General features: G+C 57.8%; 2 protein-coding genes and 1 pseudogene across 2 annotated transcripts in view; 2 read left to right on the forward strand and 1 right to left on the reverse strand.

The window, feature by feature from the left end:
- LOC121361751 (collagen alpha-1(I) chain-like) overlaps positions 1-3,492 on the forward strand; it is a 5,698-nt gene extending 2,206 nt beyond the window's left edge. The window contains exons 2-4 of the mRNA XM_041482744.1: positions 149-1,519; positions 2,707-2,761; positions 3,119-3,492. Of these exons, the coding sequence (XP_041338678.1) occupies positions 149-1,213 (1,065 nt within the window). The 3' untranslated portion in view covers positions 1,214-1,519; positions 2,707-2,761; positions 3,119-3,492. The remainder of the gene's footprint in view (positions 1-148; positions 1,520-2,706; positions 2,762-3,118) is intronic.
- Positions 3,493-5,634: 2,142 nt separating this feature from the next.
- LOC121361752 lies at positions 5,635-14,851 on the reverse strand (annotated as a pseudogene).
- A 1,960-nt stretch (positions 14,852-16,811) lies between these two features.
- On the forward strand, positions 16,812-24,808 carry TLCD2 (TLC domain containing 2). Its single transcript, XM_041482745.1, is given in 6 exon segments — positions 16,812-17,014; positions 18,882-19,115; positions 19,205-19,570; positions 19,938-20,020; positions 20,506-20,588; positions 22,357-24,808. Coding segments are annotated over 6 exon segments (1,353 nt in total). The 3' UTR covers positions 22,741-24,808.
- The last annotated feature ends 49 nt before the right edge of the window (positions 24,809-24,857 follow it).

Below are 24,857 nucleotides of genomic sequence, written 5' to 3' on the forward strand. Positions count from 1 at the left end.
GCGCGCGCGGCCGGGGCGCGGGGCCGGGCATGGGCAGCGGCGGGGCGTGACGTCACCGTGACGTCAGAGGCGCCCCGGGCTGTCAGCTGGAGCCGGGCGAGCCGCGCTGACGAGGCAGCCGGTCTTAAAGGGGTCCTCACCCGCCGAGGGCGGACCCTACCGGCGGCAGGTGAGTGCCCGGGACAGCCGGCGTGGGGAAGCGGGGCCGCTCCAGCCCCGCCGCCCCGGGATCCTGCCGCCCTCTGCCCCGCGAGGCACCGCACGCTACGGGAGCTGCCCGGCCCCGGTGCCCGTGAGCCGAGCCGGGTCCTCCCGCCGCCGGCAGAGTGATGCCGGGGTTCCGGTACCGGCGATACCCACGGGACACACGGTCACGACAGCCACGGGCGGCCGGACCGCGCGCGGCCCCTTTAAGGGCACCGGGGGCTCCCGCCGGGCAGCGCCGCATGGCGCGGCGGCGCGTGGGAGTCACGTGGGTGGGACGTGGCGGCCGCTGATTGGCCCCCCTGCCCCGGCCCGCTGCAATCAGCTGTTACTGGGACGAAGGGCAGGAAACGGCCTTAAAGGGGCAGCGCAGCTCAGAGCCTCGCCCCGCGGGGCGGCAGCGGCAGCGCCGGGAGTGCCGGCGAGGCAGTGGGTGAGCGCTTCTGGTCGGGCCGGGCCGGGCCGCCGCTCCGCTGTGCTCTCGCCCGCCGGCACCCGCGGCCGGCGCGGCCCCTTTAAAGAAGTTGTCCAGTCATCGCGCGGCGCTGCCAAGTCATCGGGGTCAGCCGAGTTCTTGCGGCCACGCCCCCCGCGCCCGCCCATTGGTGCTCGCGGAGAGCGCTCACTTCTGATTGGTCGAGGACTTAGAGCAACTTCTCGGAATCGGGGCTGTGTCACCAGCCCCGGCACTGGGAGACGCCGCCCGAGGGCGGGCGGGGGCGGCCGGGCCGTGCCCGCGGCAGCGCCACGCCCCGTCCGGGGCCCGCGGAAGGGTCGAGCCCCTTCGGAGCCGCCCTGCCCCCGCCGCCCCTTCACCCGCTTGAAAATGCCAACTCACAGCACGCGGGGCACGCCGGGAGCGCCGCTCCGCACTACAATTCCCGGCGTGCCCCGCGACGGGGTGGCCCCGTCCGTTCCCAAGGCAACCGCCGCCCGGCCGGGAGGGAACCAAGCTCTCCCCCGGGGGATGGGCGGGGCAGAACGCCGGCCTCATCATCCCATTGGCTGAGCCGCGGGTAGCGCCGGGCCGCCATTGGCTGGAGCGGGTGGCAATCGCGGCGCGGGGGCGGGCGCGGCGCGCGCCGGCGGTACCGGCCGGCGATTGGTTCGGGGGCGTGGTTGGGGGGCGTGGCCGGGGGCGGCTGCGTCATGACTCCGCCAGCTGATCCGGGACGGAGCCGGCGCGCGGCGGGGGGAGGTGGCGGCACCGGCACCGGGCACGGCCGGGGCGGCACCGGCGGGGCGGCGGCGCCGGGCCAGGCAAGGCCACGCCAGGCTGAGTCCTGCCCGAGTCCTGCCTGCCCGAGCCGCGCAGGTGGGTCCGCCGGTACCGCGCTGGGTCGGGCGGTTCGGGTGGCGAAGCCCCGCGCGGCGCCCTCGGTGCTCCGGGGCTCGAGGGGCCGCACCGTGCCCCGTTAGGGAAGGTCACCTTTCCCCGGGGCAGGGCGGCCGTGGGGGGTGCGGCGCGGGGCGTCCTTCGCCGGGCTCCGCGGCGCCGCCTGGGCCGGGCGGCCTCGCCCCCGGTGTCGGTGGGGCGGGGAGCGGGGCCGGGGGGGCCTCCCCGCGACGGGCGGTGGCCGCCCCGGGGGTGACCTTCACTCCGGGACCGGACTGGGCAGACTTTGACCCGCGGCCGCTCCCCGCCGTGGGCACGGAGCGGAGCATCCCGGGCGGCGGAGCGCCGGGAGGGCGGCGGGGTGTCCCGGAGGGAGCGGCTTTGCCGTGGAGCGGCGTGGGGGGAGCTGCCTCCGTTAGGGGGGCGGGGGGAGTTGGTTTTACCGAGAGGAGAGACACTGGGGGAGGGGGGGTGACCCGGTTATACCGGGAGAGGGGCACTGCGTTCTTTACTAGCGGGGTGAGCTCCCACCGGGGCCCTTCCCAGAGCCGCTGGGCTCCGTCGGTGCTGGGAAGGGCTGGGTGGGAGCCCCGTTACCGACAGGGCCCCCCCTCGTCGGTCACCGGTGCCGGCGGGGCCCCCGGTGCCGGCGGGGCCGGTGGCTTCGGCGGCGGGTGCTGATTCACGGGCCGGCGGGGGTGGAGCAGGGCCGGGACCAGCTCGCTGGAATCCGGACCAGATGTACCCGGCACGCCAGGAATGCTCGGCATCCCCGCCGGGCCCCGCCGCCGCCGCTGCGCCGCGGCCACCGGCCCCGCACCGACAGCCCCGCCGCCCGCACCGGGCTCCGGCCTCGCCCGCTGCCCCCCGGGCCCGCGGCCAGCCCGCGGGGTGACGCCGGTGGGAGGATGCTGCGGTGGCCCCCGGGGGTTTCCCGTGGCCGTCTGTCCCCCACCGTGCCCGGTTTCCCGGGGGGTTCCCACACTCGGTCCCCAGCAGCCAAAGCGCCGCGTGCTGTAGCAAAGGGATTTTTCCGGGGTCACGGGGGAAGCAGCGGGGTCCAACACCAGCCCTGGGGTTGGCGTCCTCGCCCTCCAACAAAACGGCTCGGAAAGGGGCTGAGCTGCCCGAAATTCCCCCGCCTGACAAAGTGTCTCCCCCGTCAGGAGGCAGCTGGCTCCCGTCCAGGTGGGACCCTGCCAGCAGGGATGGATGCCCGAGGTGAGCCCTGGAGCGCCGTCACCCCCACCTGCAGCGGCCTCCCTGCTGCGGCCACCGGCCCTGCCCCAGCCGCTGGCTTTATCTCTTATTTTCCAGCAGAAATGGCCTTGGATTGCCCTGCCTGATCCTCGTGGGTTAGGGCTGGCTGCAGGTGCTGGAGCTCAAGCAGCACCTGCTTTGGGAGTGGGGAGGGATGGGAGAGTTGAGGTCGGGGCTGCCTCTGGATTCCCTTGGATGGGGGGGCGTCCCTGGGGGGAGGACGGAGCAATGGGTCAGCGTTGTGAGGAGGGACAGGAGCTGCTGTGGGTGACATAGCACAGTTCAATCCTGCCTCTGAAATGTCTGTTCCCTTCCCAGGTGCTGCCGTGCCCACCCTGCTCCTGGCTAGCCAGCACCAGTTCTTCAGTGGCAAGCTTTATGTCCTTCTCCAGTAGCTAAAGCTGCCAGTTGAAGAACTGTTGAATGTAGCCACTCTCTTCTCGTCACTGGGACCTTGGATGCCAGCCAGAGCCGTGCCCTGAGCCACCAGGATGAGCCACTCTGCAGAGTCCTGTGGATTGGAGGGCTGAGGATGAGCCTGATCAGGATGAAGAAAGTCTCCTTGGAGCCTTCTTGCCTGGAGCATTGCAGGCAGCTGTGCCAGAAGGGTTGCCAAACTGTGTCCCCCCCTCAGCGGGGTGGCACTGAGCTGGGAGGAGACTGAGAGAAGCATTAAACGTTGTTTTGCTCAACTGCTCAGTTTTGGGATGTTTGTTGCCCGTGGGTTGCCTGGATCAGGTGGGAAGATGGTGGGGACACAGACCCTGGAGGGGGCACAGCACCAGAGCTGTGTCCCCAGCGATGCCACTCGGGGGCCTGCAGTGGAGGGGTCGATCCTTTGGGCTTGTCCTGAGCCACAGGCTGGGCTCAGGAGCTGGATTAACCCTGCAGCATGGCAGGCAGTGGGCTGGAGCCCGGGGACAGGGCTGGCCCAGCCCGGGCTGGGCGCGGTGGGGCCGGGCCAGGCTGACTCAGGGCCGAGTCACACTCGGCTCTGCACGGCTGCTCCCGAGCTCTGGCCAGGGCTCCAGGGGTTTTGGGGCTGGCAGCACTCAGAGGGGCCGTGGTGAACTTTATTGGGCTCTTCTGTGCTCCAGGCTCTGGCTCCTGGGTGAACAGAAGCTCCAGACTGCCCTGGAAGGAATTTGGAAGCTGCTCCCCAGGGCTGGAGGAGCCCCTGCCCTGCACTGAGTGAGAGGGGCCCAATAAAGGCTCCAGGGAGCCTCTGCATGCCAGGCTTTCCCACAGGACTGCCAGGACCACCAGCTCCCAGGCTGCCCTGGTGAATGGGAGGCAGGGGAGTGTCCAGGCATTGCTCTCAGAGCCTGCCAGGAGGAGCACAGCTCATCCCAGCTCCGAGGGCGGGCAGGGAGGAACAGCCCTGTGCTGAAATGTCTGCACAATCTCAACTTAATCTGCCTGCCCAGGCTCCAGCTGCCCAAGGCAGGGCTGCTCCCAAACTTTGGCACCCAGCAAAGCGCAGAAAGTGGCCTGGTGTCCATTAAGTGGTAGAAGTAGAATAAATCTGTTGTCCTGGGGTCTTTCCTTCTTACATAAAGCTGCTGTGCTTGGTGTGTTCTTGCTGATGGTTACAAGCAGCTGAGTTTCTTTGGGGTGGTTGTCACCCAGAGGGGGTGGGACTGCCGAACACCCTTGGATCAGTTCCTCCAGCTTGAGGCACAGCCCGTCCCTCCCAGCACAGCTGCCCTGCTGCGAGTCCGTGCAGAGCAGCTGGCACCTGCTCAGTGCCCAGCACATCCTGGAGTGCAGCGAGGGGCAGAAAGTCGGGGTGGGGGGTGCCCGGGGGCAGGGAGGAGCAGCTCCTGGGCAGTGCTCCCCCTCTTCTGCAGCACAGGCTGATGTGTGTGAGAGCTGTGTGCTCTGTGTGCCTCACAAATCCACACCTTCCCTGTCAGGAAGGAACAGCCTGTGCTGCTGAAACCCAGCTCTTTCCTGGGTGAAATGTGGCTCCTTCAGAGCAGAAGCACTAAACCTGTGATGTCAGGAAATGTAAAACATTGTATTTCAGGTGAAATTCACGTGTGGGGTGCCAGAGGACAGGTTTGGGTGTTTATCACAAAAGCAGCACTGCAGTGTCTCAGCTGCTCCTGCACTTCATGTCAAACCAGGGGGGCTTTGGGCTCTCACTCAGTGTCCCTGTGGGAACTTGCCCAGCTCCTGGGACTGACCCTTCCTCCTGCACAGCCCCATGTGACTGGTGAGTAAGTGCAAGGTTTCCTGTAGAAAGCACAGCCTTGCTATGCAAAAAATCCAGTGACTCTTTCCTCTAGCATCTGGCCACCTCCTCCAAGCATCCAGCATGCAGGGACACAGCAGGAAGGGCTGGATCTGGGATTTCTCTGCCAGAGGCTGGCCGCTTGTGCAGCGGCTGATGTGACATTGCAGACAGCAGTGACACTGCCAGCAGGTGCTGCTGGCTCAGGGGCTGGGTGGCATCCCTCTGTCCTTAGGGGCAGGGTATCCTGTGCAAGTTCCTGCACACAGCCCACCTCGTTCCCTGCTGGGAGAGCAGCTTGTCTCGGTCACAGCTCCCCTTGCTGGGAAAATGTGTTTTTGCAAAGGAGAAGGTCAGCGTGACCGGTGTGCTAAATGAGAGCTCCCTGCCGACAGGGAAGGAGCAGGAGAGCTGCTGTGTCTCTGGCTGCTGCATCTGTGCCTGTGTGGTGGCTGCTGGCAGCTCAGAGCCTCAGCTGAGCCCCAGGCCATGGGCATCCTCCTCTCAGCCAGCACACAGAACACCAGCTCTGCTGAGCTTTGCCCAGCACAAGTGGACAGCCAAGGGCTGTCTGCAAACACAGAATGCAGGTGCTGGGTTCAGCTTTGCTGATGGTTTTATTGCTCCAGGCTGGGAGGATGTGGAGCTGTTGACACTTGGTTGTGAGCCCCTGGCAAGGGGCACGCACCACACTCAGCTTTGTGCCAGCGAGGGGATGTTGCCAATGTCACAGGCCCTGAAAACAAGAGGTGGGTTGGGGATTTGCAGGGACTCCTTTTGGTTTTGTGTCTCTCAGTGGGCTCTGCTGACGTGGGGAACAGCACAGAGCCAGGATGTCACTTACTCTGCTTCTTCTTTGGAGATTTGTTTCCCCAAGTACAAAACTTCTGCAATCAGAGACACCATGGGGTCACAGTTCAGGCTGGCAGCTGCAGTCACACGGCCATCCCTGGCACGGAAAGAGGAAGAGTGTGGGTCTCCTCAGTGTACAGAGCTCAGCACAGCAGCGTCCCCGTGGCACAGTGGCCAGGGAGCAGCTGTGCTCCAGAGGGCTCAGGGCAGGGTGGCTGCTGCTGCAGGGTGCTCAGGGACTCGTGGCAGATTGCCTGGCACTGCTGGGAGCTGGGCACTGAGCCTGGCAGCAGTGGGGCAGAGGAGAGATGTGTCCCAGGCTCTCTGCCCAGCTGGTGTCATCGTTTGAGTTCATTCTCTTCTCCTTCCCTGCCCTGCTTTGGTTTTCTCTGATTCAGCACCCAGCAGCTGCCTTTAGTGCCCAGCCTGGGGATGTGGAGCCTCTGTGGGATCCCTGCAGCTGTAAGACAGAGGGCTGTGCCCTGTTCCCAGGGCTGGCCATGGATTCATGGATTCACTCACCTGATGTAAAAGATCAGGAATTTCTGTTGCTCCAGGCTGCCCTTCACAACAGTGTCCGTGTGTCCCTTCCCACAGCCTGTGGGACAGAGCCTGCTCAGGAGCCCTGGCACAGCAGCTTGCACCATCCCACCTCAGAGCCAGTGCTGGGGACAGAGGGGACAGTGCCTGGGGCTGGGACGGGGCTGGGGAGCAGACATCAAGATCCTGCACTGAGAAGCAGAACTGACTTTGAGCCTCTCCTTGATCTGGAGAGGGAAGTTCTTCCTCTGTGACCTCTAACCCACTGTAGATCAGCAAGGAACCAGAGCTCTGGGTGAACTCCAGCCCCAGGGCTCAAACTCACCACGGCAGCCAGTCCCGAGCCTGAGCTGCTTCAGGTGACCTCTGCAGCCAGGTGTGTTTACAGCCCCAGACCCTGGCAGTGGAGGGAATTCCTCTCTCCCCTCCCTGCCCTCCCTACCTGCGTAGCGGATGCTTTTCCCAAGCATTGTGGTCCAGAAGTAAGGAACAGTGTGCAGCTCCTCCCCTCTCCTCAGCATGTTCAGAGCAGCACAGTGACCTGGCAGGAGCAAACACACTGAATATTCCTCCTGCAGCTCCGTAACAATTGCTTCCCGTGTCTCCTGCTGTCCCTGCTGTGCCGTTCCCCTCCCTGAGGTGACGTGTCCCTCACCATGGGCCTCAGCCACTTGTTGGTGCTGGATGCTGGACCTGTCCCCACCCAGCAGAGCCACTGGGAAGGTGACCACGTCCCCCGCAGCGAAGACCTTGGGGATGTTGGTTTGCATGTGCTAACGAGCAAAAGGCAATTAGTGCAGTGACGGGAGGGAAGGGATGGGGTATGAGCTGGGATGCTCAGCTGGCACTCACCAGATCGACCAGGATGGCACCTTTGTCATCCCTGGCAAGGGAGGTGCCCTTCAGGAACGCCGAGTTGGGGGTGGACCCTGAGGGGAGAGGAGCAGGGATGAGCTGCAGAGAAGCTCTGCAAGGACAGGGAGGAAATTTGGCCTCACAGTTCCTGCTCCTGCTTGGAGCAGTGACCTGTGCCTGGGCTGGGGCTGAGCCAGGGCAGGGGCAGCCACGCCGGGGCCCAGGACACAGCAGGGACCTGTGGAGCTCAGCAGGAGCCAAAGGCACAGCGAGAGCGTCAGCAGCTCCTCTCCTCCTGCCTGTGTGTGCTCGTGGGCTGCTGACCTCTCCAGGGGCTTGGGGCCAAGGGGAAGGGCTGGATGAGAGCAGAGTGGGAAAGATAACAGCAGGGAATGGCGTCCTGGAAATGAGCTGTGGTGCCCTGGGCTTGCTGGATGTTATCCCCATTCCCAAATCTGCCTCCCTGTCCCAGCTGGGGTCTCTTACCTATTCCCACCACCACCACATCTGCAGGGAGCTTCTCTCCGTTGGCAAGGACAGCCTCTGTGACCTAGGAAAGAAGGAAAGGTCATCAATAAAGAGTTAAAACCTCTGTCCTAATTCCCACAGCCTCCCTGCTGCTTTGCTCTTTGCTGTCTTTTTTTCTTCCCCAGGTTTGGATCACCTTGTCCAACTAATGTGTGTTGCTGGGAATGTAAAAGAAAATCACGCTGTTGTCCCTGGGAGAGGAACATTTAGTGGTGCCCTTTGAGCCCAGAGCTGTGCTCAGTGAAAAGGAAGGGAGGGTCCAGACATGGGAGAGGAAAGCCTGGTGCAGGCACTGGGTTATAGCTCAACTTGGGCTTTTTTCCCCTAAAATTAGCAGTTCAGGGATCACAAAGGCATGACTGACCTTTCCATCCTTTCCTTTCAGCTCACACAGTTCTGTTTTCATGTGGAACTTCACCCCTTTATTTTGCAGCATCTGAAAAGGACTGGTTTGAGTATTCACTAGGAAATTCCAGGCTATAAAAACAGCTGTAGCCAGCCAAAAGCCAGGCAGGCAGCTCTGCTGCTGCTCCAGGCTGCAGGGAGATTCCATCTGTGTCCCTGGCTGCTGCAGGGACACAAAGCCTGGCTTTTCTCTGCAGTGCTGGTCAGGACTGGTGTGTGAGGTGGCTTTGGGGTGAAGCATTGATGCTGTGGGGGGAAGACTGGGACCAGCCGTGTGTGCAGAGCTCGTGGGTGAGGACAGAGGCTGGGCATGCAGAGTCATGACTCAGCACAGGGGCGAGGTTTCCTGGGCTGATGTGGATCCCGGGGCTGCTTGGAAATCATGTGTTCTCCACGCTGGAAATTTGCTCACCTTCATGGCAACACCTCCAACCTGAGGACCCAGGGCGTGCTGGAAAGGGAACTCCTCTCTTTCCACCACTTATCATGTGTTCTCCACGCTGGAAATCAGCCCCAGGTTTTGCTCACCTTCATGGCAACACCTCCAACCTGAGGACCCAGGGCGTGCTGGAAAGGGAACTCCTCTCTTTCCACCACTGAGATGCTTCCAGCCCTGTCTGAGAGGAAGGCAGCCACCTCCATTCCTGCAAGGAAGAGGAATGCCCGAGGTAAGGCTGCTGCAAGCATCAACCTGCACCCTTGGAAACCTTCTCCCCTTGCAGAGAGCAGATCTGACGTTCTGCCAGTGCTGAACTGCTTTGCTATGCATTTCTGGGCTGAGGTATTTAGCTCCCCCCATCCTTTGTTCTCCTGGATGTTAGGGGATGCGAAGAATAGCTCCTGGTTGTGTCCAAAAAACTCCCTTTCTGTGCCTTAGCCCCTTGCTTTCCCAATGCTTCTGGGGAATCCAGCTCCTCTGGAGGACAGTGACCTTTTCAGAAGGCACATTTCCCTCTGTCCATGTGTAGCAATTGTTTACAGCTCTCCAAGTTTCTGGCTATCAGAGGAAAGAATGAGCGTGTGCTGTGTAACACACACCCCCAGCAGCTCCAGGGAGGATCCCAGCCGGGTAGGAAAGGAACATCCCTTCCCTGAGGGCCTGCAGTTAATGTGCACTCACAACAGAAGGGCTTTGGAGGCTCCCACTGCGGGTTTGACACCCACTCCAGCCTGGTACCTATGAATGAAGCTCCTACAACCACCAGATTCTTCCCAGTTGCCAGCTCCAAGATCTTGCTGGACTCTTCAGGGGTTTGGAGTGTGCATATGTTCTGCAGGTCTGCACCTGGCACTTTGAGGACACCAGAGCTGCAAGAGAGAGACTCCAGGTGCATTTCATGGTATGAACTAAACAGAAAGAATGAGAAGGGAGCACAAACCCACAAACACCTCTGTGTCATTCCTTTCTGCCTTTCCATCTCATCTCCTGCCCCCACCTCCACATCCCAGTGCTGTCCTGCCTAAAGCCCTGTGTGTGGCAAACACTTTGTGCACTCACTGGCTGCCTGTTGCAATCAGCAGCTGGTGGTACTTCTGAGAGGACCCATCCATGAAATGAACCTTCTGCTCCTGGAAATCCACTGACACTGCCTGCAGGAGGAGGGGGCACGCCTCAGACAGCTTCCTCTGCTGCTGGGCGCTCAGGGGAGATGAGGGGAGCTGGGATCCTCTCTCCCACTTCCCACAGGTCCATCCCTGGCTGCACAGGTCGGTGTTACACCCTCCCCACTGAGGGCTGAGCTCAGCTGCTCTGGTACCTCTTTCTCTGTCCAGAACTCTATGCCCCGAGCCTTGAGGAATTCAGGTTTCCTTAGGTAGACGTCCTCAGCTTTCAAGTTCATTTCCTGGAAACTCAACAAAAAATGTGAAATGAGGCATTTCTTAGAGGCAGCAATTCTCCTGAAGTGTTCCTTGTGGAGTCAGTTTGGAAAAGAGGTGAATTTTACACTAGTGAATCACGGCTCCCCACACTGCCCCATCCCCATCACCTTGTGCCCTCCTCAGAAAAACCATCAAACTTTCGTGGGAAAAGCTCAACAAAAGGAGATAAAAACATCAGCTCATGTTGACTCTGATCAGGTATTTTCTAGGAGGAAAAATAAGTTTTCCTGGAAATAATACCCCTGTTGCTTCTGGATGCCTCAGCACTCCTGCTTTGCTCCCTCCATTGCTCCTGGCCCTGAGTGTGGCCCGTGCCACACGTGGTGCCAGGCACAGCCCTGCCCTTGTCACACACACACCTTGCTCAGCTTGGACTTGTCGTAGGGAACGTGTTTCTCGTTGGTGGCCAGGATGATCCTGCCAGTGAACCCCTCCTGGCGAAGCGTCTCTGCACACACCAGGGCAGCCACACCTGCAAGAGATCTCATCTCAGCCTCCTGACACCTCACTGAGGAGGAGGAGGAGGAGGAGCAGGTCAGCCCTCCCTGGAGAGGAGAGAGGCAGCTCCAGTGTGTGTGGAGGGAGCAGGGCTCACGTCCCTTCGCTGACCTCCCCCCAGCAGCAGCATCGTGTTCTTGTTGAGGAGGCACCTCCTGCTTGTGTCCTTCACCCTCAGGCTGCTTTCCAGGTCCTGAAAAAAAAAAAAAAAAAAAAAAAGCAAAATGCTCAAGTCACACTCAGCCCAAGGCACTGCCTGTGCTCAGTGACAGCAAGTAAGGTCAGTACCTTCTTTTTTGCTGTAATGAACACCTTTCCATCTTCCACTGTTACCTGAAGGAGGGAAAGGAGAGGTTTTTAAGTGCTGCATCCATGAGGTCGTGGTAGGAGCTCTCCTGGGAGATCCTGGTCCAGTGTGCCATCTGCCTCTGCCTCTGATCTTGGATGTCACATGATGCTGAGGAGCTCATGAGCTTTTCTCCTCATCCTAAGAGCACTGAGGAAGAGCTGTAAATCCTCTTTTTCTTTCCAAAAGCACTTGTGCTGGCTCTGAGGACTACTAGGATCTGTGGCATCACCTTTGACTGAAAGGAGCTTTAGGGCAGGGAGTTACATAATCCCAAAATCACCCCTTGTGTTGAAGCTCTGAGTGACAGAGCTGTGGTCAGGGCAGGGGGCTTGGGAGAGAGGTGAGACCACCCAGCTGGGAGGGCAAGGAGTCACCTTAAAGCAGGAGAGACAGTCCAGAGCAGGGTATTCCTCAATGTCTCCAGTCCTGATGTTAAAGCAGGCCCCGTGCCAGGGGCAGCGCAGCCTCTCCCCTCTCAACACCCCTGCAAGAGACCCCCCGAGCTGGGCAGTCAGAACCACCCTCCCCAAGGTGGTTCTGTCCCCCTGCCCCAAGCTGGGCTTACCTTTGCTCAGCGGGGCACCGTAGTGGGGACATTTGCTGCCGAGAGCTCGGAATTCCCTCCTGTTCCTCACCAGCAGCACTGGGTACCCGGCCACCGTCACCTCCAGGAGCCTGGGGGAGAGGTGCAGAGGTGGGCACAGAAGCACCTAAATCCCACCTAAATCCCACCCAAATCCCCACCTAAATCCCCACCTAAACCCCACCAGGCACTCACTGTCCATCCCCAACGTCGTCCTCCCTGCAGACTTCCTCGGTGATGGTGTCACCGCTGTCCATGCTGCTGGGAGCTGGCCACTGGCAGGCACCCAAAGGGCCCCAAATTTCTGATGAAGCACCAAAATGACCTTCAGCTGGTGGAAAACAGCCCTTTTTTAATGTTCTGTCCAACCCCAACACCCATTCCTCTGCCCTTTTCTCCTCTGAATTAACACACTTCTCATTTCCAGCCCCGTGTCTCATTAAACTCAGCTGCAGTGCAGGGGGAGTGAGCAGATGTGATAATGGCTCTCGTAAACAAATGCAATTATTTATGGGGAGCTGCTGCTGCCAGAGCCCATGTCTCCCTCAAATTGGGTCTAAAGAGATGCTTCAGCCTCTCCAAAGCCTCTCCAACATTTTTGCAGAGATGTTACTCATGGTAATTGCCATGAAAGCACTAATCCCTGCCCAAAATACCTCCTGGGCTAGAAAACAGCCAACCCCCTTGGTCCTTAGTGCTCTCTGTGCCTCAGCAGTCATTGACAGGCTGATTAGGAATTTCCCTCTCTGTTTTGGAGGGAAAAAAGCAAGAAATGGAGCAGGGGAAGGTCATCAAAGGCAGGTTTTGGTGCAGGGTGGTGACTTTCTCCTGCAAACCCCCCCTGCACCGCTCCCCCAGTCCTAGGTTCTTTGGGAGAAGCACGGCTGGGTACTCACCTGGTCCTGCCAGGGGGGGTCAGGAACCTGTCCCCCAGCTCAGAGAGCCACCACTGCTGCTGCCTGCGACTTTCTCCTGTGAGGTGACACCCTGGTGTCTCAGCACAGCTGCCAGCCCACGGCTGGTGATGCTCTCCCCGAGTTGCACAACGCTCCCATCCCTCAGGAGATGCAGCTCCTGGAAGCAGAGCCAGCCAGGCAGTGTTATCTGATTTCTGCAACTGGCCTGGGTCTAATTAAAGGTATTTTGCTGGGGTTTAGAGTTGCAAAAGAATTGAGGGCACATAGGAATTATGGCACAGGTGTGGTGTAAAGATGGGGTGTGTCATGGGCAGTGTGACCAGAAACTCAAGGGGGTTCAGTGATATCCCATGGTCCCTTCCCACTGCCCCTTTTCCTGGTGGAAAGCACTCCAGCTCAATACAAGGTATTTTTGCAGCACTTTGGAATTATATTCTACTTGTTATATATTTTCACAACACTTAAAATTCTTTAATTTGATTTTTTGTAGGATTTTTCTCCATTAGTTTTAAGGACTGTGAAGTTTCCAGCAGCTCTGCATGTGCCTTACATCCCAGCTCTGCTCCTGATGTCCAGGCACACCATCCCATCATCCCCAGGTCCGTGAAGGATGGCTGGGAGCAGGGTGCTGCTTGCTGGGCTATTTTTACAACAAAGTGGGAGTTGCAAAAAACTGGGAGTAACACCTACACTGTTTGTGTCTCCTCTTGTTCTTATCTCTATTTCACAGTCAGTATGTTTCACAACTTAAAATATGCCTCAAAAATTAAGGGGGGAAAAGTTACCAGCAGCGTGCTTCCATCTCCCTTGCAGAACAGGAGATCCGCAGGGATCAGCTCCCTGCCAGCAGCACGTTCCCAAATCCTGCAGCAGGGGGGATAAAAATCCTCTGGTGGGTATCACCCGGAGAAGAAGGCAGGTGCAGGATGCTGGAGCAGTGCAGGATGGATAATTTGGGAAGCAGTTCAATCCATGGGACCCTCCGAGCCGTGAGCAGGGTCCCGGCAATCCCGGCCCACGGGCTCTGCACACCCACCATGGCCACAGGAATGAGGGATTTTCTCACAGCACCAGTGAGCAGCTTCTGGGCTCTGCCCTCCTGGCCGGGAGCCTGAATGTGAAGCAATTTGTCTGCCAAATGTCCGTATTTAAACTCTGTGTAATTATTCCCCAGAAGCGCGTTCCCACGTGGAGCAGCAGCAGCCCTCGCCGAGCCTTCTCTGACTCAGCAGAAATCGCTGGAAAAACGTCTGCTCAGGGATGGAAATCTGCAGTGAACGGGCAAAGGGGCAGGCACAGAGGTGTGCAGTTTGGGATGAGGCAGGTGGAGCTTGGTCCTGTGCAGGGATGTTTGCACTGCAGGGCTGAGCAGCAGGTTGGGCTGCTGGGGGCTGCTGGATGCAGCCGAGCGCCCAGGAAAGGCTTTTGGAAAGGGCAAAACAAAACGCCTGACAGAGGCAAAGAGGACAGAATGGATATTAAAAAGGTGATAGACAAAGGATACAAAGGGGAAAAGGGCTTTGGGTGTCAGGGAGAAGCTGGGGGCTGGCTGCAGGGGTGTTAGTGTGTGTCAGGAATGCAGAATATGCCCTCGAGGGACTGGGATGGGATTGGAGGCAGATTTTCAGGAAGATGCTGTGTAAACATCTTCTGGCCCTTTTCAGGTAAACCACAGGTGGTTACTCAGAGGGTTTTAGACCTTTGCTTGTAGCACAAGTCAGGATTAAACATAGGAAGGAAGAGAGAACAAGGAAGTGGTGCCCTCAACCACAAGGAGAGCCCAGGCAGGCATCAGACATCTCAGAGCAGATCTGCCACCCACGTTGGTGCTGACTCACACGAGCTGCTGAGCTGACCTTGGGTTTTATTAGACACCTTCACTTCTGCTGTGCCTCCCCAGTGCTGCTGGCCCTCCAGAAAACCCGAGTTTAGAGGCAAGCATTTAAGGGGTGTAACTTTCCTGCCTTCAAGCTCCCACCACCACCAGCTGGAGTAGCACATTTTTTCGTGCCATGGCTGTGTGGATTCATCTTTTTCCCACCTTTTTGCCAGCTCACCCAGCTCAGTGTCCTTCCCTGCTCTACCAGACCCACTGATTTTGACAAGCAGCACCCACAGAGTCAAACTGCTCAGCTGCAGGAAGAGGAAGCGAGGTGAAGCCTGCAGCAGAGCCAGAGTGATTAATGGGGCACTGCTCTCAGAACAGCTTGGTTTGTGATATTAATAACGAGAGAATTCAGGAGGGAACCTAACCTGCTCCAAGCTGTGGAGCCAGCAGCAGCAGGAGATGCAGGGGGGAAGCTCCTGTGCTGGTATTTGTAAAACAGGAGGAATTGAGTGGGCTCGGAGGGTGTGATGCTGAGCTGGGTGTGGGGGTTGGGATGTGCTTCCACCTTGGAGGATTCATTCCTAACCTGTCTGAAATGCAAAAAAAAAAAAAAAAAAAAAAAACCAAGAACCATTTAGTGGTAAATGCATCATGATGTAATCATGAAGCATACATATTCATCAAAAATTACTTAAGCTTGAGACTGGTGAATTAAACAGGGGAAAAATTGTTTATCCCACAAGGGAAGAAGACAGGGAAAAGGAAATATTTAGTGGGAATGAATTTGCTTACAGGGTGAGAATAATTATATGTGATGTTTCACATTTTCTTCCTAAGCATTCATGTCTGGTGATGGTGAGGGATGGGATACAGGCCTGGCAGACACCTGGCACCACTTCACAGTGAGCACTGGGGAAGGAAAGAAGGAACCTGAAACCTGACTAATAACAGCACATAAACAGTTCAGAAAGTCAAAATGTTTGGGGCATGGCAGCTGCAGAAAGCAGAGCAGAGCTGCCCATGCTGCTGAGCTTGAAGGGGATTTGGAAGCCAATGGAATTTTGTTCATCCCATGGCATAGCTGTGCAGCTGGAGTGAGGAGAGAGCACATCCTCTGTGCCACTGGTCCTTGACAGCTGGTCCAGCACAGCCCTGGAGAGCAGCTGAACCTGCAGCATCCTTAGGGACACTCTGCTGGCAACACAGGTTCCTCCAACAAGCCCCTTGTGCCAAGTCCTGAGGAAAAAAAAAATCTTTCCAGCTCTGGGAAAAAGGAAAGCCAGAAGAAGAAGAGTGTCCAGATCAACCTGCCCTGGGGTCATTTATCAAAGCAGGCTCTGCCTGGGTGGTTTGGGAACATTCCCACAGGCCAGGCTGCAGAAGGCAGCTGCTGTGCCCATTTTGCTGCTGGTATCTGGCACCAGAACGTGCTGGTCCTGTGAAGCTCCCAGGAGACATTGCATTCCAGGGATGACCTCAGGAAGGATGAGTTCCTGGGCAGCAGAACACCTGCAGTGCTGGTCAAACCCTGTGGGTGCAAGGAAAGCCCTTCCCTCAGGAGTGAGACCTTGCAGCCCTGGGCAGGGTAAACCCAGGTTTGCCTGGGGCAGGCTGTGGTGCAAGCACAGGTGATTTCCTCTGCCAGATGAGTTCAAGTCCTGAGGTCAGGGCTAAAGTGCTGACTTTTGGCACTTTGCATTTCTTGCCTTAAATTCTGGAGCTGCTCACCACACTCACAGAGACTGAAATCCCTTTCTTCCTTGTCCACAGCAAGTTCTACCTGGAGAATATCCAGCTTCCACATCAGGAAGGTGTTCCTGGCTGGAAGGGGTGGCTGATCCAGTTTGAATTGATTTCAGCTCTCTCCACAGCTGCCTCTGCAATGCTTTGCCATGTAGAACCCGCATTTTGCACAGTAGATCCTTTCAGAAGTGTGGAGTTCCAGACTCCCTGGATGGAGATGTGGATATATAAAGCATTCCTACATCATCTGACTTCTTATGGCCTAAGCAGACAGAGTGGTGACACAGTTTAGAGAGGGATGGAGACAACAGCTAATTAAAGTTTGGAAGCCAAACTGCTTGATTTGTTTTGAGCTCTTGGACTCCTCAGATTACTCCAGGTGTGAGCCAGGTCTGGCATTAGGTGAGCAGATGGGTTTTATGACTCCCTGGATGCATAGAGGCAGATTAAGGAGGGAAGCTCTGCAAGAAGGAGCATGACTTGTGCCTGGCTCCCACATCTGTTGGCTCCAGCGAGTCCTCTGTGGAATCTGGAGCAGAGTGGACTCCTCCTTAAGTAAGGGATGGTGGAAATGCAAAAGCACACCCCAAAACGCCACCCAGGAGCAGTTGGGGAGCATCTGGAGGGATAGAACTCAGCTGGCAGAATTCCTGTGGTGGATTATCACTAAACTGCCAGCTTTTCATTGTGGAAAATGGGTTGTATCTCTCAGCAGAAAAACCCCAGCCTGGGAAAGGGAGACAAAAAAGATTGTCTAGCTGTTGAATTAAATCTGTACCCTCGATTTACACCCCGAATGCTGCTGGGAAGCCCCCACTACGGGATTAGCTGTGGAGCTGTGGGTGATGGGATGGACCTGGGCACGTCCTTGCTGTGTCTGCCAGGAGCCCCCAGCCCCGCTGGGAGCAGGCACCGGCAGCCGCCCGGCACCGGCCTGAGCTGCATCCCCGCAGAAAATCAGGTCGTTTGGGGACAGTCGGAAAACTTCTGGAAATCTGGGTGAAAAAGGCAGTATCTCCAAATAAGGTGGGAATGAGGAATGCCATCGGATCGGCTCCCGGCTCTCCAGCGGGCGTGCAGGGACCTCTTGTGGCAGCTGCGCCCGGGAGTTCCCGTCCCTGCTCTTCCCTTCGGGTTCTTTTGGGACAAGCCTGGCCCCCGAGCCTGTGGCGTGTGGTTGAATTTTTGGCCTGATCTGGTGTCAGGGGACTTGTTTGTAACTGGGCTTGGATGTCTGCAGTTCCAAAACCGCCCCCGGTTAATGCCATTGCTGCAGAGGAAGGAAAAGGCTGGAATCGGGGTTCTAAGAAACTACGGCTCAATGGGAAGTAAAATTAAATAAAATCTGGGCTAAAATGACACAAAAAGTAGTTTATATGTAACTGTTGGTAGTGCTCTAGCAATGGGATCAAAGTCCTTGAACCAGAGGCTCAATTAATCACGGCTTAAATTCCTCCCATGCAGAAGTGGTAGGTAAAAGCTCTCCAGCCTCCAGAAACATTTTAACTATTCCTGTCCCCTAACCCTGAATGTTCATCTTTAGGATAAACACAAATGGAGGAGCCCCTGGGGAAACAGGGCTGGACCTGCAGGCATTCCACAGTCTGGGATATTCTCTGCAGGAAGGTGAAGGGATGAATTGTCACCAGGGAAAAGGGCAGTCAAGATTTTTTTGAGGCTAAACCACCGCAGAAGACTTCTCATTCGGAAACCGGCTCTGTGCAATTTTATACTCAATTAATTGTTAAATGATTTTTCTCCTCAGTGCCCTGAGCAGCCCAGCACGTCTCCAAGGCATGTCTCTCTTTCCTCAGCACATCTTATGCTGAACAAAAATGTCTTTGCATTTGGTCTTCTCAGTAACAGATTAGCCTGTGTGATCCTTGCACTCCTAATACACGAGATTATTTAAAATCCCCTGGGCACTCAGGGCTGCCTATTACTTCAGGCACTGTCTCCCTGCCACGTAACTGTTATGAAAGTACATTGTCTTGCCTGGCTTTTAAACAAATTTGTGCAGCATGAACAGATGCCTTTCTATCAGTTGGGACCATCACAGAAACACAGAATCGTTTAGGCTGGAAAAGAACCTCACCAGCCTCCCAATTAGATTTAATCACTCAGCCTCCTTTCATCAGTGTGTGTTTGATGTTTTTGTGTCCATCACCCCAAAGCCAGGACAGCAACTAACCAGTTGGGACCATCATAGAAACACAGAATCGTTTAGGTTGGAAAAGAACCTCACCCGCCTCCCAATTTGATTTAATCACTCAGCCTCCCTTTCATCAGTGTGTGTTTGATGTTTTTGTGTCCATCACCCCAAAGCCAGGACAGCAACTAAGAGCTCAGGCTCCACACGCTTCTGTTTCAGCCAAGAGGAAGTGGAAGTTTTCATCCAAAATTAATACCTCAAAGCAGAGGTGGAGTTTGACATTAATCGGTGTGTACACGGTGACTCAGCCCGGCGGCAGAAGGGGAAGCGAGGGCTGTGCAGCAGCTTCTGCTGGAGACATCAAAAGGCAACAAGGGAGCGATCAAATTACGGGAAGCTGGAAAAGCAGCGTAGTTGTACGGTAGAACTAAAATTGTGGCTACGGGATTGTGACTTTCCACAACCTCCAGACAGGGGAGCTGGGGTATCCCAGACATCGGGGAGCTCCTGTCGGGACCAGACATGGGACAGGGGGATGCGGGATAACAGTGCTGTGGGCAGAGCAGTTTTAGGCAAGGCAATCAGGTCTTTTTCCGTGCTTGATGTGCGATCAGCCCAGGTGGTGTGGTGTGGTCTGGGGGGTCTTGACCCGGGGTGAGCGGCTTGGAGAAGTCCTGCCCAAGGAAACAGTGCCGGGCATCACCTGCCGGGCAGGCTTTGGAGTGAAGGACCACCGGCCGCAGCACCTCACGGGAGAGGTGTTCGGCCACCAGATGCCTCCAAGGTGGAAGAGGAGACTTCGGGGGACGACGGAAGCGCCCCAGTTCCCGCACAGCGACGGGACACGCGTTCCCCGCTCCGTGCCACGCTCTTAGCCCGCTCCGGACTGGCGCCGCTTCTGCCGTGCGGTGCCGGGGAAGGCGGGTACATCCCGGGGGCTCAGCTCCCGTTCTCCCGCTCCCCGCGTCCCACGGCCCGACGGGGAGCGCTGCCCTGCGCGGGGGATGCGGGAGCTGCCAGCCCCAGCCCCGGGGCAGCCCCGGCCCTTCCCCCGGGGGTGATGCCGGCTGTGCCCCGCCCGGGCGATGCGCGTAGCGGCCGGGCAGGGCGGTACCGGCGGGGCGGTGCCGGTGCCCAGGGCGGGCCCCGGGGCTGGGCGAGGCGGGGCCCGGCGGGCAGCGAGACCGGTCCCATGGGAGCCCGGCGGGCCGGTGGACGCCCATGGCTTTCAGCCCGGGGCTGCTGGTGGTGGCCGGTTCGTTCGCCGCTTTCCGCCTGCTGAACCGGGGGCTGGAGCGGCTGGTGCCGCCGCCGCCCTCGGCCCGGCGCAACCGCTGGAAGTGGCGCAACATCTGGACATCGCTGGCGCACAGCGTGCTCAGCGGCGGCGGGGCGCTGGCCGGGTGAGCGGCACCGCGGGGCCCCGCGGGGACACCGGGCTGCCCGGCGGGACCGGGACTCTGGGAGGGAATGGGGACGTCGAGGGAGCCCGACGGGGACCTGCGGCCAAAGGGGTGCTAAAGGAGTGTTGGGGACCCTGGAGAGTGTGAGGAGCTGCAGACTGAGGGCACTGAGAGAGGGAGGAAGGACCGAAGGACCAGGAATGGGGAGACTCCAGGGAAAACAGGAGGAGAGGGGTGGCTGTGGGTGGAACAGGGCAACAGGAGGTCTCCGGGGAGGGTCGGCAGCACCAGGTGCGTGCTGAGGACACCGGCAGGGGAATGGGGAACCGGAGGCACTGCCCGACACTCACAGCCTCTCTCCCGTCAGGTTCTACCTCCACCCCGAGATGTCCAACGACCTGGTGGGCACACACCCGCCCGGGGCGCACAGCCTGGTGGCCGTGTCTGTAGGTGAGGTGTGGCGATGGCCTGTCCCCTGTTCCGTCCCCCGGGGGTCTTCACGGGCTCGGCGGTGCCTGACACCAGCCCCTCGAGCCATGTCGCGATGTCTCAGGCACCTCAAACAATCGCCCTATTCTTGGCAAAGGACAGTGGCTCCTTTCTGTCCCACGGCAGCCGCAGCCAGGAGGTACTGGGCACCGGGCTGCCCTCCGAGGGAGCCGGGGCTCGGGGCATCCCAAAAGTGCCCACATGGGGTTGGAGGAGTCAGTCGGTGCCTCTTCCTGGGAGCACATCCTACAGAGTGATTGCAAGAAGGACACGAAGCACCCCAGTTTCCTTCTTTTGCTGTGTGTGGCTCCCCAGCACACAGATGTAACCAGCACTTCCCGGGGGGCTGCCCGGCCCACTCAGGTGCAGAGCCCGCTGGGGCAGGGGGGATTTGTTGGCACAGCCCTTCCTGACCCCCTTGTTGTTCATGGCCTCCCCAATCCCAGGCTATTTCGTTGAAGACTTTGTGGACATGTTGTGCAATCAGAAACTTCATCAGTCCTGGGAGCTGCTCTTTCATCACTCTGTGGTGAGTGCACTGGCACAGGTACCACCAGGGAGCCTGGGGATGGGGGCTCCTGCTGTTTGTGAGGGGGTTTGCTGCCTGCTACAAAGTCTGATTTTATTTCCTGGGGAGAGGAGCCCAGACAGCAGGGCCTGGAGCTCCTCTTGGTCCTGCAGGATCTGTACTCTTAGAGGGTCTCCAGAAAGGCACCCAAAAATGGGGTGGTATTGGTGATGATGAGAGAGACAGGGAGACTGAGAGCTGGTCAGAATCCAAATTTATTGTGGACTACATATGCTTATATACTATTCTAGAAAGGCTAGTAAGTTTTTACTACAATGATTGGGTTCATCATCACATAAACAAACTTACACATTTTACAACATCTCTTGCTTGCAGAATTTGATGTAATTTTCTTTTCAGTCTGATTTAATTTTCAGCTGTTTGTTCTTGCCAAGGCATCCTGATTATCAAATATCTTATGCTAATCATGTCCAAAGTCCATCACCTGTCTTGTGTGTCCCAATAGGGTAGGAAAATATCTTATGCTAATCACGTCCAAAGTCCATCACCTGTCTTGTGTGTCCCAATAGGGTAGGAAAAAACATGTGTACAGAGAGTATGGGCTGATCCACAAGTGTCACTGGCAGCAGTGACCCCGGTGTCCCCTCTGGCACAGGTGAGCAGCTCACCTCCTGTGGCTCTTGCCCTCTTGAGCACCTGCCAGCAAGGGCTGCACATCCCCTCCATCCACCTCCCCTCCCGGGGTGCTTTCACCCACCTGGGCTGGTGTGGCTGGAGCAGCTGTGCTGCAGGACCCCACTCCAGTGCCCTCTGCCTGTCTTGCTGTGCCCTGTGTGGGTTTGTCTCTGATCACCTCTGCTGTCCAGGTGCCAGAGTGTTTTTCCCAACCCAAACAATTCTGTGATGCTGAGACTGTGGGTGCTGCAGGGCAGGGGGGTGGCACAGCCTGGAGCTGGGCAGTGGAGACGCTGCAGGGTTCAGGGGAGGCTCAGGGGTGTGCAGGGCCTGGGGAGGGGGACAGGGACAGGGACAGTGCTGGACTCACCTGGGATGAGAGGGGTAGTCAGACCTGCTCTGTCAGTGAGCCCTGGGGCTCTGCTGGCTGCTGCTGGTGAGCCAAAAATTCATCTCCACAATAGAGCTAATTCAAGCCAAGACAGTGATTTAACGGAGCAGATAATCTCATTACAGAGCCCATACAGAGAACAGCACTAATGGCATAAACCAAAGAAAGGACTGAGTGTGCTGAAGCGTGGGCAGGCAGAGCCTGTCCCCCTGCCTGGCAGGGAGGGTGAGGGGCAGGAATCCTGTCCCAAACAGCCTGGGGTGCTTCAGGGGGCTCTCTGATACACCAAAGCCACCTAATCCCTGCAGGGTGCCTGTCCTGGGGACAATCCCTGAGCCAGCAGCAGCCGTAGCCCTGGGCTACAGTATTCCTTCCTGTCCATTCACTGGGTGTGGAAAAACCTGCTGGGCCACAACTGGCTGCATTCTCCAGGCCACAACAGCAGGGTAGGTCAGGCTGCTTTGTCTCCTTAGCCAACCTGGGGCTCAAAGAGCTGCTTCCTTCTCTTCCCACTGGAACAAAAAAACCCACTCAGGTTTCATGCAATGGTGAGGAGGTGCCTGAGGCTGCAATGCCGCAGGGATGGCACTGCTGTGATGATCCTTTCCACCTCTACTCCTTGCTGTGCCCAAGGGGTTCTAGCTTGCAGCAGCTGGGAGCAACCAGCCCCTGGGCTAAGCCCCTCTTCTCCCTCCTCCCCAGGTGATCATCTGCTTTGGAATTGCCGTGCTGGTCCACCAGTACGTCGGCTTTGCCCTCGTGGCTTTACTGGTGGAGATCAACTCCATCTTCCTGCACCTGCGGCAGATCCTGCTCATGGCCAACCTGGTGCACACCACCTGCTACCGCCTCAACAGCCTCGTCAACCTGGGCACCTACGTGGTGTTCCGCATCGCCACGCTGGCCTGGATGACCCGCTGGCTCTTCCTCAATCGCCAGAACGTGCCCCCAGCCACCTACGCCGTGGGCACGGTGGGCATGGCAATCATGACGCCCATGAACATCATCCTCTTCTACCGCCTGCTGCGGAGCGACTTCCTCAAACCCAGGCGGGAGAAGGAGGAGCGGCGGGAGAAGGAGGAATAGCTCCTCCCCTGCGACGGGGGCAGCTCCAAGCCCGTGGAGCACCGGAGGGTGAATGTGGCTCTTTCGGTACCTTGAAAGGAGGGGCTGCACTAACAGAGCATCCAGGCTTTGCTTGTGGCTCAAGATCCTGGGCCCTGCACAGCAGAGAGGTGCTCGTGGACCAGGCACTGTGGCTCTGCTCCCCAAACACTTCTGGATGATGTGGTTGGACAGCTGGGAGGTGCTGAGAGAAGCCTCGGCAGCTCTCACAGCTCCCCGAGGCGCCACTGAGATGAGAAGGGGGCAGGGCAGCACTGTTTCCCCACTGCTCTTCCAGACATCCCGACACCACAGGGTGTTTCCAGCCCCTTTGGTGCTGCAGCCCCCAGGGTCCCATCAGCCACGGGACACCGACTGCTCTGTGGCATCTCTGTAGAACACCACCAGCAAGACAGGCTCCAAGGCTTTGCCTTCGAGGAGATGTCAGTGAAAACCAAACCCTGCACTGATGAGCCCTCCCTGAGGAGATTGTCCAGGCTGAGACCTGGCTGGGTGGGCACAGTGGGGTGCAGGTCGGGGGCAGCCCCAACCTCTCCTGACAACTGCGGCTTTTTCCACGTTGTTTTCTCCCAAAATAATTTAAGTGCCCATAAATGAGCGTGGGAGAGCGTGAGTGGCTGGCGAGAGGATTCTGTGTGATGGTCACTTCCCACAGATGTGGGGTTTTCAGGCACTTTTTAGGATTCAGGAATCTGTTAGGAATGCCAGGTTGTGCTGCAGAGCCCGGGGTAATGCTCTCACCCGGCAGCAAAGGCTCTTACTAACACGAGCTTTTAATAAATGGCTGCAAATGAAGTGGCTTGAGGGAAAAGGACTGAGAGGGGACAAAAGGACTCAGCATGCCAGCCCAGTCTGGGGGTGTCACTGCTGGGCACAGTCCGTACCCCATGTCTCCCTGCCATGGAGTGAAAATACACTGTACACTGGCACACTCTACCTCTCTTGTTGGGGTTTTTTGTCGAGGAAGATGAAGGTTTTTAAATGTTCTTCCACTCTACATTTCCTTTTCCTCACTGATTCTCACACTGGACTGCTCCCCAGCAGCCCAGCACTGTGTATATAACAGGATCATCCCACTTGGAGTTACGTGAACCAGTCTGGAGGAATCCACTGGCTCAGTCACATTTCCTTTGTGTAACAAATAAGCTTTAACACAACATCTCTCCCTTGGTTTGAAGAGCAGGCACTGCTCGGAGAGGATGGCACGTGTTCTGAGGATGGGGACACATTCCTGCTGGGCAGGGAAAGACGAGTGATCCATGGGCAGTGTGAGGCTGGAGACAATGCCTGGCCAAAGCTGCTTACATTTCTATTTGTGGAGAGCAGGGAAGCTTCCAGGTGCTGGGCACAACTACTCCAGGTTTGGATTTGTCACCTCAGGCAGTGCTGAGATGCCTGTGTGGCCCTCACACCCCCAGCTGGAGCAGAACTGTCACCCAGGGTTTTCTCTTTGCTTTGACCCACGTATTGCATAAAATTCCAAATTTTCCAGGAGCTGCTGCACTGATCCTTGCCCTTAGCACAGCCTCTGCATCTGCTAAAAACGCTGCCTCTGCCCACGCCCGGGGTGTTTCTCAAGGCCTGGATTGTGTCCCCACATTCCTGCTGTCACATGGATGTCCTGTACCCCAGGCACGTGGGGCTGGGGCCGGGGCAGCCTGCTCTGGGCTCCTCTTAATCCGCCGTGGTTTTCCCACACGGCTAAGGTGGGATAAGCAGTGGCTTTGCAGGTCACCGAGGGCAGACCTGGGGATGCCCTGTGCTTGTCTATCCCCATAGGAAGTGCCACAGCCTTGGCTTGAAAGGTTTTGGGAAGGACTCACCTCTCTATTTCCACCGTATAGGGGACCACAGGGTTTCAAGGAGCATCTCCATCAGGGAATTAATTGTTGGGGAGCAACACCCCGGCCTGCCACCCAACCATCCCCACTCCAGCCCCATCCAATATCCCTCCAGAACAAAGCCCTGTTCCCATGGGAGCCCCCACCCTGGCAAAACCCTAAGGCAAGAGCCTGCCCGGCTGCTGAGCGGCCCTGACAACACATTGAACCCACCCCCAGCGAGCTGGACCTCACCTT

The sequence above is a fragment of the Pyrgilauda ruficollis genome, unplaced genomic scaffold, assembly GCF_017590135.1.
Source record: "Pyrgilauda ruficollis isolate IOZ18807 unplaced genomic scaffold, ASM1759013v1 scaffold59, whole genome shotgun sequence".
NCBI lineage: Eukaryota > Metazoa > Chordata > Aves > Passeriformes > Passeridae > Pyrgilauda > Pyrgilauda ruficollis.